This window comes from Bufo bufo, chromosome 2 (assembly GCF_905171765.1).
Source record: "Bufo bufo chromosome 2, aBufBuf1.1, whole genome shotgun sequence".
NCBI classification, from domain to species: Eukaryota; Metazoa; Chordata; class Amphibia; order Anura; family Bufonidae; genus Bufo; species Bufo bufo.
The window spans coordinates 324,051,420-324,063,551 of record NC_053390.1 but is presented as its reverse complement, the minus strand read 5'-3'; the positions used below and the strand labels follow the sequence as shown (position 1 = coordinate 324,063,551).

The window sequence follows — 12,132 nt, the reverse complement described above, 5'->3', positions numbered from 1 at the left end:
GTCAGCAAGCTGTGGTCAGCACAGTGGATCCAGATTGTAACCGTTTGATCAGGTCATGGATCACTCCGATCCACCACAGATGAGTTTACCTGAAACTTTGCCAGGAGGTGGCTCAAATCTTGTGAAGGAGGCCCCGAACAGAGCCTTCAGTGCAGATGTGCACATACCCTTAATTGATGTGTGCTTAAATGACCAATTGATCTGATTTGAAATCTCTCTTCTGCCCAAAAACTGATTTGACGTGTAAAAATCTGTCTGGGTGAACATCATCTTAAATTTTTTTTTCTTATTTTATTTGTTTTTATGATGTAAAATGTGTATGTAAAAAACGTTATCTCATGAACCCAGGTTATTTAAACTCCCAATTATGCACCCTCATATAGAATACATATTTTAATTATATTCTCTAGATTATGTTCCAGTCACATAACTTTATATCTCACATTTGCTTTGTGAAAAGTTTAAAAGTACCCTCTTTGGATACTTCCTGATCCCCACCATATAGAGTCAGTAGAGGGGGTTTCTCCAATTGGGATTACCCTCTTTTAGACAGATTGGAAAGAGCATCTCTGGAGGACCTGGCACATCATAATTGTATAAAGGTGGACCATAGATTTTATTTGTTGCTCATCTTCCCTGTAGCATTGATATGTGAGTGTCCAAATTCTTTGGCAACAACGTTCCCAGCAACTGGAAACAAAGGTGATATCCTAGTGTTACACCTTTCCTTTTTCCATCCGTCATGTGATTGTTTCATGTATGTGTGTGAATGGTAAAGTCAAAAAACAACCTTACAAATAGCTGGTATTCTTAGATATCAGTTTGAGGTACCCTATAATTGCATCACATAAACCAAGAGAAGAGTGGGTTACCTTTTAAAATATAACTTTTAATGATATATATATATATATATATGTATATATGTATGTAAAAACGCCCATAAGTGAATAGTGCAAATTAAATGAGCGGGATATCATTTACCCTGATATTTGGTAGGTTTGTGGTTATCTAGGGAGGGGAAAGGATAAAGGGGCTGCTGGGTCTCTGCCCCTACTATGCACCCTAATTAAAGAGTCCCTGTCCTAACGACCGCACACCTCCTATGCCGTCCCTATGTCCCTCCCTAAACAGTGCAATTACTGCCCAGCTTCGTCCTGAAGGGGGAGGAAAGAGGGGGGCAGGAGACCCTAACTCGCCAGACTACCTACACACGATGTTGTGTACCCAGGTCCCTGGGACATAACCAATCTATACAGCTTTTGGATTAATGAACCCTACGTCCTGCATATCCAGGCACTCAGGCGTCAAAAATCATGTAGACACCCAGTTTAAATAATGTGAGATTGATGCTGGAATATACGCTTCAGAAGACACCATATGACAATCCGACGCGTTTCTCTGGTCTTACCAGTTCATCAGGGGCCTTGACACATTGATGTCAGAAAAAAATTGACTGTCCCTCCTCTGGATCAATACAAGCATCACAACAAGATACGCCGTAATCAGTAGCGAAAACTGTTTCAACATGTATGTCACTTCACAACCTCCCAATGTATTAGCAGTATACCATTGTGCCAAAACTACATAGGGCGGTTTGAACAAAAGGGTTACTTATTTTTAGAAGAAACAGTCAGTGGACATATTCCCAAGATTGCAGGCCTCGCATCATGTTTCCTGCTGGCCTGACCACAAACCTACCAAATATTTAATTTGCACTATTCACTTATGGGCGTTTTTACATATATATATATATATATATCATTAAAAGTTATATTTTAAAGGTAACCCACTCTTCTCTTGGTTTATGTGATGAATGGTAAAGTCATTGAAAAATGAAATGCACATCTGGGCTCTTGGTAAAATGTGACCTCTTGCTTTTAGGTCATATCGTTCCTAGCTGCAGTGTTGCACAAGAAGGGTACACGAGAAGACATCGAAAATAACATGCCTGAATTTCTGCTGCGAAGGATGAGAAGGGAGCACATAACATCATCCACTAAAAGGGTATGGATATTAAACATATGGTTTTCATTGTGGTGTCCTGCTGATTTGTGCAAAAAGTTAGATGAGGCTGTACTTGACTCCTGCCAATCAGCTGAATATGTCAGCTTGGTTGGCACTCTTCTGTATGTGCACTCGTGTTTCTCTGCGGGTCTTCATTGGCCAGAGTCACTGGCACTGCCTAATGATAAGAAGCACTAACAGACAGAGCTCTCCTCATGTCTACTGTCTAGCTTATCTTTTACTTCCATTCAGATGGGCAATGTAGTGGATGGTCAAAGTGCCCTCTTAGCTAAAGGGGTTTTCCAACTATTTTTTTAACTTATCACCTATCCTCAGGATAGGTCATCAGTATCTGATCAGTCAAGGTCCGACACCGGGGACCCTCACGATCAGCTGTTTGAGGAAGCCGCTGCACACAACAGAGCACTTGTGAGGGCCACAGCCTCTTTGCACCTTATCAAGCACAGCGCCGTACATTGTATAACGGATGTGCTTGGTATTGCAGCTCAGGTCAGATGACCATTGAATGTGCCATCACTGGCCCTGGACCCCACCAGTCAGATACTGATGATCTATCCAGTGGATAGTAAGAAAATCCCTTTAAATAGGTTGTTTGGGTCTAAAATGTTCTAAAATAACAAACACCCCTCTAATTACCTGCTCAGTCTCCCACTCATCCAGTGCAGATGCCCTAAAGCAAATCAGTGGTCTTAGCATTCATTTGCTATACTAATATTTTGATATTTGGCTGCAGCAGTCATTCACTGTTACGGCATGTCCTCACTGGCAGCTTGACATTTTAAGACAGGTGGGTACTTCCAGCGCATCTGCATTGGATTGGCAGGGAATTGAGGAGGTGAATGCTGTTATTGTATAACATTTTCCCCCTATCCCACAAGAACCAGGCAGCTGCTTTTAACCTTGGCCCTTTCTGTCTTATGGCATTGTCATTATACAGTGGGATGCGAATGTTTGGGCAACCTTGTTAATCGTCATGATTTTCCTGTATAAATTGTTGGTTGTTACGATAAAAAATGTCAGTTAAATATATCCTATAGGAGACACACACAGTGATATTTGAGAAGTGAAATGAAGTTTATTGGATTTACAGAAAGTGTGCTATAATTGTTTAAACAAAATTAGGCAGGTGCATAAATTTGGGCACCACAAAAAAGAAATGAAATCAATATTTAGTAGATCCTTCTTTTGCAGAAATGACAGCCTCTAAACGCTTCCTGTAGGTTCCAATGAGAGTCTGGATTCTGGTTGAAGGTATTTTGGACCATTCCTCTTTACAAAACATCTTTAGTTCATTCAGCTTTGATGGCTTCCGAGCATGGACAGCATTCTTTAAGTCACACCACAGATTTTCTATTATATTCAGGTCTGGGGACTGAGATGGCCATTCTAGAACGTTGTACTTGTTCCTCTGCATAAATGCCTTAGTGGATTTTGAGCAGTGTTTAGGGTCGTTGTCTTGTTGAAAGATCCAGCCCCGGCGCAGCTTCAGCTTTGTCACTGATTCCTGGACATTGGTCTCCAGAATCTGCTGATACTGAGTGGAATCCATGCGTCCCTCAACTTTGACAAGATTCCCAGTCCCTGCACTGGCCACACAGCCCCACAGCATGATGGAACCACCACCATATTTTACTGTAGGTAGCAGGTGTTTTTCTTGGAATGCTGTGTTCTTTTTCCTCCATGCATAACGCCCCTTGTTATGGCCAAATAACTCAATTTTAGTTTCATCAGTCCACAGCACCTTATTCCAAAATGAAGCTGGCTTGTCCAAATGTGCTTTAGCCCACCTCAAGCGGCACTTTTCGTGCTGTGGGCGGAGAAAAGGCTTCCTCTGCATCACTCTCGCATACAGCATCTCCTTGTGTAAAGTGCGCCGAATGGTTGAACGATGCACAGTGACTCCATCTGCAGCAAGATGATGTTGTAGGTCTTTGGTGCTTGTCTGTGGGTTGGCTCTGACTGTTCTCACCATTCGTCGCTTCTGTCCATCCGAGATTTTTCTTGGTCTGCCACTTCGAGCCTTATCTTGAACTGAGCCTGTGGTCTTCCATTTCCTCAATATGTTCCTGACTGTGAAACAGACAGCTGAAATCTCTGAGACAGCTTTCTGTATCCTTCCCCTAAACCATGATGGTGAACAATCTTTGTCTTCAGGTCATTTGAGAGTTGTTTTGAGACCCCCATGTTGCTACTCTTCAGAGAAAATTAAAAGAGGAGGGAAACTTACAATTGACCCCCTTAAATACTCTTTCTCATAATTGGATTCACCTGTGTATGTAGGTCAGGGGTCACTGAGCTTACCGAGCCAATTTGAGTTCCAATAATTAGTTCTAAAGGTTTTGGAATCAATAAAATGACAACAGTGCCCAAATTTATGCACCTGCCTAATTTTGTTTAAACAATTATAGCACACTTTCTGTAAATCCAATAAACTTCATTTCACTTCTCAAATATCACTGTGTGTGTCTCCTATATGATATATTAAACTGACATTTTTTTATCATAACAACCAACGATTTATACAGGAAAATCATGACGATTAACAAGGTTGCCCAAACTTTCGCATCCCACTGTACTATTAGGTTCATGTTATGTTATTGCCATACATAACATTTTGCATAGTGGAAAAAAATTATCGCATTCGTGATCGCTTCTCTACCAGTGTTAACTTAATTTGCAAAGTTATTAAAGGGGTTGTCTCACTTCAGCAAGTGGCATTTTAGGGAATTTGATTAAAGAGTGAGTGAGGGGCTGTCACCCAGTTGTGTGCTGGCAGATAGTTTTGCATTACAAAGCCCTCTAAGAAACAAATTTTTCCTGTATATGAACAGACAGCTAAAAAAAAAACACCTTAGTTCTTAGGACTTATAGCCAGCTGCACCCTAATGGCATTCTCTTGCAAATGCTAAGTACGTGTGCATTTTTCTTTCTTCTAAAAACCACTTCAGTGTATTATAACCGTGTTATTAAACGTATTGCATATTATTGCAAGATAACGGGTAGTTAGAGCAAAAGGCCAATAGTCCCAGATATGGTGAGACAGTCCCGTATGCGGTGGGACATGCCGGATTTTCAGTTCTATCACACGGTCCCAAAATGGCTGAGGGATGTCCCGCTCTCAGTTGTCCATAGGAGGAAGAGACAATTTCATGTAATGGTGAAGCAGGGAGCTGTCAGCTCCTCGCTTCACCAATCAGATCGGCTACCAGTGCTCCACAGCAGCAGCCGGATGTGGTCAGACATCCCTCTGCTGAGCTGTGTAGGAGGAGCGGTGCAGGCCCAGGAATCAGCCAGTGCACTCCTCCCACACAGCCCAGCAGTGCGATGTGTAAAAGTATCCTGCCTATTGGGCAGTGTAGGGTGAGCTCTTATGATCATTGGAAGAGGTAGGGGGGGATTTACTTTTTTTTGTGTGAAGGGGGCACGTGTAGGCACTGTGAATGGGGGCACAGTGTGGGCACTGCTGTGAATGGGGGCACAGTGTGGGCACTGCTCCTGTGGATGGGGGGCACAGTGTGGGCACTGCTCCTGTGGATGGGGGGCACAGTGTGGGCACTGCTCCTGTGGATGGGGGGCACAGTGTGGGCACTGCTCTTGTGGATGGGGGGCCCAGTGTGGGCACTGCTCTTGTGGATGGGGGGCCCAGTGTGGGCACCGCTCTTGTGGATGGGGGGCCCAGTGTGGGCACCGCTCTTGTGGATGGGGGGCCCAGTGTGGGCACCGCTCTTGTGGATGGGGGGCCCAGTGTGGGCACTGCTCTTGTGGATGGGGGGCCCAGTGTGGGCACTGCTCTTGTGGATGGGGGGCCCAGTGTGGGCACTGCTCTTGTGGATGGGGGGCCCAGTGTGGGCACTGCTCTTGTGGATGGGGGGCCCAGTGTGGGCACTGCTCTTGTGGATGGGGGGCCCAGTGTGGGCACAACTACTGTGTGGGTAAAATAATTATTATGTGGGGGCATTAAGGGAACTGGGAGGGATTTGGGTGTGTATAGTTATGTTTTGGGTTAGAGGCATGGCCTAATATGAAAAAATTTGCCGCACATATTCTTCTTTGTGCTTTTAAAGAGTTGGGAGGTATGCAAAAGTAATACTACAATAATGCCATATGGTATGTTATTAAACGTGTTGCATATTGCTGCAAGATAAATGGTAGTTAAAGCAATAATGCAATAACACTATTTTTATAACCGTGATATTGAGCACATAGTTCAAAGACATTTTACCGTAGACATTGCATTTCATATCCATTTTAGCGAAAGCATTACAGACTGTGTGGTTCAAAGACCTTTTACTACAAAAATAGCATTGTTGTACCTGTGATATTTAATGCATAGTTCAAAGACCTTTTACCTCAAAGTTTGCATTGTTATATTTGTTTCAGCCAGTGCAATACTGCATCAGACCATGTAGTTCAGATATTTTACAGCACACACCTCACATATCACAATCTGATAAAAGTGATGTGGAGGGTGAGAATGATGATGATTGTGTTGCACAGGACCTGGGAGCCAGATGCTGAGGAGGAGGGTGGTGATTGATCACAGGCAAAGTACAACCAGAACCTCACAATCTACCAATGCCAGATCTGCTTCTATTATTTATTTATAGTCAGCTTGGGAACTGATGATGCTGCCGATACTGTGTGCGCAGGCTCAAAATATGTCACATCTAAGCCAAGCTAGACTGCCAGTAGCTTTGTGCAGAGTGTGCAAGAATCTCCCATCTGACAGTTTTGTTTTCTGTATGGTTTTGGAAGACAGAAGCATTGCCGTGTGCAGGATCTACAGGATTCAAATAAACCATGGTCGTTTAAACACCAGGCACCATGGTTCTATTGCAGGACATGAAGCGGCATCACCAGATCCAATGGCAAAATAGAAGTAGCCGCCACCTAGCGCAGCTAGAGTGTCCTTACTCCCGGTCTCCTTTGTGGCAGCCAGGGCACATCCACATAGAGTACAGAGTCTGAGTGTGAGAAGCAGTAACTACTGAGGACGATAAAGACTCTGCACTGCACATGCATGTGGCCTGGCTGCCGCAAAGGAGAATGGGAGAAGGATACTCTTGTTGCGCTAGGTGGTGACCACTCCTTCTTTTACTTCGCTCCGTGGTCAGCCATCGTTAACAGAATGTGTGGCCAGGAAACAACTCTACACGCCCAGCAATCTGTTGGTGTGCAAGCTTATCTCCCATCATGCCAACTTACTGGCAGTGCAGTCGCTGCTGTGCCACTTAGTGGATTCTGATGCCTTTAGGGAGCAGAATGGCATTTTTCTCTCTCTAAAAAAAAGTCATCTTCTTTTTTTCAATTCTCACTGTCCAGCAAGGTGCACTCCACCGTGGACACTTGGAGCAGCTGTTACGGGCAGGGAGGGTACATGGCTTTCATGGCTCACAGGGTCAATGTTTTTTGCGTCAAGTCAGCACTGCAGCAAGAAGGCAAGGTCCTATTGACACCTCAACATTTGTATCCGTCTGGTTCCCATACCAGGTGTTTATCTTCCTCATTTACCTCCATCAACATCCTCCCATCCCCAACAGCAACAAGGCAGAGTGTTGTTCCCACCTCCCCTCCCCCTCCTTCCTATCATATGTATAAAGTAAAGCGTTTCCATGCCGTGTTAGAGCTGATTGGCCTGGGCAAGGGTAGTGTCACGGCTGAGGATGGGGGAAATCCTCAGCCGTGTGCCGTTGAAAGATGGTCGCTGCTTGACCAGGACAAACAGGATTAGGGAGCAGGTCACCTCCTACAGCGTCCCTAACCTGACCCTAACTCCTACCTGCATGGGCCGACCTTGAAGGTAGGAGGACCCATGCGCAGGAACCTCGGATCCCTACTCGCCCTCCGCCGGTCCCTAGGCTAGGAGTCAGAGTAAGACATCCTGTTCCTTCTGGATCCGGAGGAACAGGAGTCTCACTGGCCAAGCTGCAAGCAAGGGGAAACAAATGCAACCTGTGGCAATGGCAGGTACTTGTCACAAACATAGCAAAGACCTACCACAGACAACCAAGCCTGGAACCCATGTGGATGTACTGCCCACAGACAGCAGGACTCAGCACACAAACTCACAACACACGGTAACCCAGGACCACAGGTGCAATAAAACAACATAAAACCAAACACATCTTCAAGACACCAAAGGACATATATATTTGCTTATGACCAGAAGGTTGGCCCCCACTTGCAGTTGGTAAGTAACCAGGAGGATGTCTACAGCCAGCATGGCTGAAACAACCCTCTCTGGCTACTGCCTACAACTGAGGCTTTATAGGGCCAAGAGGCCACACCCAACAATCAGACACACCCCGTGACTCACACACACTGAAAGGGAGTTAACCCTTCCAAAACCACAGAAGGGAAAACATAACTTAAAGGGGAAGTGTCCAAACAACAAACACACTGTGGCTGTTGCCGCAGGCAACGACATGGGTGGCAAGCGTGTCCTGGGAGTCAGCCCGAAGGCCGGGACACTGCCACCACATGTACATCATACCACCAAACGTTGCCGCGGACAGCCACAGTGCAGGGAAAATGTCAGTGCACACCAAACATAAATAAAGTGCACACAGACATACAAAAGTGCTTACAAACGCGCACACAACTCCGATGGAACCGCACACATAGCTGTTGTCCGCGGCAACCACACTTGAAGCTAACAACCTTATGCCTCAAGCTGCGGTTGACACTATAACCCAAAACCGCGGGCAACAGTATGCGGCTCCCAAGGAGTCACGGCCAAAACCGTAGCCGTGACAGGTAGCCACACAGCCGATCATCCCGATGTCTGTCTCCAGCCCCCCCCCCCCCCAACTCCAAATGGGCAAGGTGGTCAGTGACAATGGCATGAACATGTTGGCTGTGCTGCATTTGGGGCAAACAACGCATACTGCTTGCATGGTGCATGTGATAAATCTAGTCATGCAATGCTTTTTGAAAAAGTACAGTGGCGTGCTGGCCACCCTTTAGAAATTTGGGACTCTCATATAGAGAGTCCAATGGAGGAGGAAGTGGAGGATGAGGATGAGGAGTCACTTATGCAGGGAGGGCGGGACTGATGATGACCACAGCACTGGCCACGGTAACCAATCCTGTCATTGGGGGGGCAGAGCAAGAAAGAGCTGGGTCGCTGGCAAGAATGGCAAGCTGTAGGTTTTCTTGCTTATATAATGACAGGTGTATAATTACCATCAAGAAATCTGATGATTACTGGATAGCCATGCTTTTAGTTCCTTGCCATCAAAACAAAATGGGAATGTTTTCCTGTTGCTGAATAGGAAGGCCAAATTGCTTTGATACCAGGTGACACAGTGTACGCAGCATGCAGCAGCTTTCAGTGAGCAGACTCCTGCTGCCTGCGTGTCTGAGGCCCCTTTTCCAATCCTTGCCGAGTCATCTACCTCCTGCTGTCTCTGATACCATAAGCAGCAGAAGCCACAGCAGCCAGTTCAGTTTCATGAAAATGATGGAGCGGTTTTTCATGTGCCGCGCCAGTCGGACAAATCGACAAACGGAGACGTACCGCGTCAACACTCAGGCTCAGGCCTACCTTTATTCTGGCCATTCTCCGGCACATGTGTTCCCTGACCTCATGGACTTCTGGGAGGCAGAATGCGACAGTGGCTCAATATTCTTTCTGTGTTCTGTCTTGTCCAGCCGTGTCTGCTCACTTTTGACACCCAAACTAACAAAGTTATCCTCTGCCATTGTACAACAGCACTCCTCTGGCTGAGGCCAGTGAATAGATCTAGCGTTGCTGATAATGCCGCTTCATGTCACTGCCGGTGTAACCGGTGCAGTGCAACCATCAGTGAAAATTCATTGTATCCGAAATCAATGCGTTTTTCACGCAAGCCCCATTCACTTCTATGGACCAGCGCTGCTTGGAAAACGCAGAGTATAGAACATGTTGCGATTCTTCCTGAACACCGTAATGATGCGTTAAAAACCAACGCTTACGTGCACAGACTAATTTAAATGAATGGGTCAGGACCAGTCCGGATGCTATGTGTTTGCTTCACGCATTGCACTCGGACGGAAAACTCGCTGGTGTGAAATACTGGCCTAATACCGTCGTGTGTTTACCTATATGTGTCACTGTCAATCTTACATTATTTGCCATTTCTGTGGTTGCGTTCAATAGCTTAAAGGGGGGAGGAGAAAGAGAGCAATAATTTTGTAAAAAAAATATATATATAGATATTAAACATCAAAAAGATTTAGGCTAATTGTAGAAACTTTGATTTGTGTAGAGATTAATATTTTGAAAAATTTGACGAATCGGACACTAAACTAATTTCAGTGTCTCTCGAGTTGATAATTGTGGCCTGGGGTCTTCTGATTTTATGTTGTGTATTAATTGAAGTAGTATTTCATACTGTTCTTTATCTTTACTCCCCATGCAGCGATGTCTTGACCTTGTGTGACCCACAGTGGTCTCTATCTCTTAACAATCAGCATCTCTTTGGTGAATGAGATCTGCCCCATAGCAGATTGTGTGCCAGCTTCTGTGGCCTGTTTCTTCTGGTCACCCAGTGTCTCTCTGTGTGCTTTCTCTGAAGCTGTGCCAGTGTTTTCTTACGGTTCACTGCACATTGTGCCATTGTTGGAGCATTCTCTTTAGTTTACTTTGTCTACATAACTTCGATAGCATCTATCTCAGCAGCTGAGGATTCAGATGAACCTGGAACAAATAATTACCCAGCATGTACCATGTTATTATTCACAAGCATGTGGACTTGGCAGTATAGTTAGGGGCCTCTTTTTAAGGCTTTAAATCAGCTGGACATACACGTTTTCATCTTCAGCCATGCTTGAGGTCTGCTTCCCGCTGATGCCTGGCTGATATGTGCCAGCTTTACTGGGGAAAACAATATTGGAAGGATTGCCCTGAATGTTTTTAGATTCATTTGACTATATCAATTTTAATAAAAATTTAGTTATATGATTGTTTCCTTCCATTTTACTAGTGAATTTATTTAGAGCATAGTTGATGTATATGTATATACCATGTCTAATGTTTTTACTGTTAGACATTTTTCAATGGAACAATACTACAGTGTAGGTTAAGACCTTTTTAGTTTGTACCCCATAAGACTTCAATAGCTTTCGGCTGACGTGCTGTGTCTCCTGACTCAGTCATACACCTACATGCTTGAATCAGTGGAGTGTGTATGTGTTTTCAGTCTGGAGAAAGTTGAGTGCTGTCTCCATATGCCTCTGTGGGCAACTTGTTTCCCAGCAGAATAGAATGATGCGCAATCAATTTTCCCATGACCTCATGTGTCATAGTAGTGTCAGAAGCTCATTACTTTGTTGGCTAGTTCTGGCGAATACTGTGGGCAGCTAAAGATAGTCTGTTGTGTTTGGGTGCATTTATATTGTCATATCATGATATTTCCATGATAATACATGGACAATAACAAACACATCAATATTTTTGGTGTTCAGGTATTTTTCAGATTTGGAAATGCTTATACATTTCACCAAGAAGCAATGCCTGTCAGACTCCCTACCACTAATGGTAGTCCTCAGCTTTTTGGGAAACTATAGAAAAGTGAAACTCCGGGATCAAGTGGGATCTTTGTCCCCCATGTGCTGGATAACTGTCCCGAGAAGTCTTGCCAATACTTCTGTACATTAGGGTACGTCTAGATACAATGCATCAAGCCTACATATATAGCCACATGTAATAGACAAAAGTGCACTTTTCTCCATCTTTCATAAATTGCTGCCCGGCAAACTCTGTCCTAGCCTCTCAAGAGGTTCTCTGAGAGGTTTGTTTTTTCTAGACCCTTCTCCCACGTTTGAGGTTCCCTTAAATAAAACCCTTAAGACAGTATGTAAGGACACACTATACCTAGAGCCCTCCAGTTTCTAAAGAGTTTATGAATACTCTGGGTGACCTCCTTAGTAGCATTATTTAGAGGTCAAAAATGGCAAGCCAAATATATTTGCCAAATATCTCGCCTCCTTCCATGAAACCATGGTGTCATGCAGGACCAAAGATGATTTAACATGGCAAGGGACCGAAGAATAAAGAGTGAAGTAAAGCTGCTAAATTCCAAGGTGTGGCCAACTATGTCTCCAGCAATGAGTTAAAGTAGAACG

General features: G+C 44.6%; 1 protein-coding gene across 4 annotated transcripts in view; it reads left to right on the top strand.

The window, feature by feature from the left end:
• ERCC6L2 (ERCC excision repair 6 like 2) overlaps positions 1-12,132 on the top strand; it is a 154,929-nt gene that overhangs the window by 17,485 nt on the left and 125,312 nt on the right. For all 4 annotated transcript variants that reach the window (XM_040416985.1, XM_040416986.1, XM_040416987.1 and 1 more), the window contains exon 5: positions 1,882-2,004. In XM_040416985.1, the coding sequence (XP_040272919.1) occupies positions 1,882-2,004 (123 nt within the window). The remainder of the gene's footprint in view (positions 1-1,881; positions 2,005-12,132) is intronic.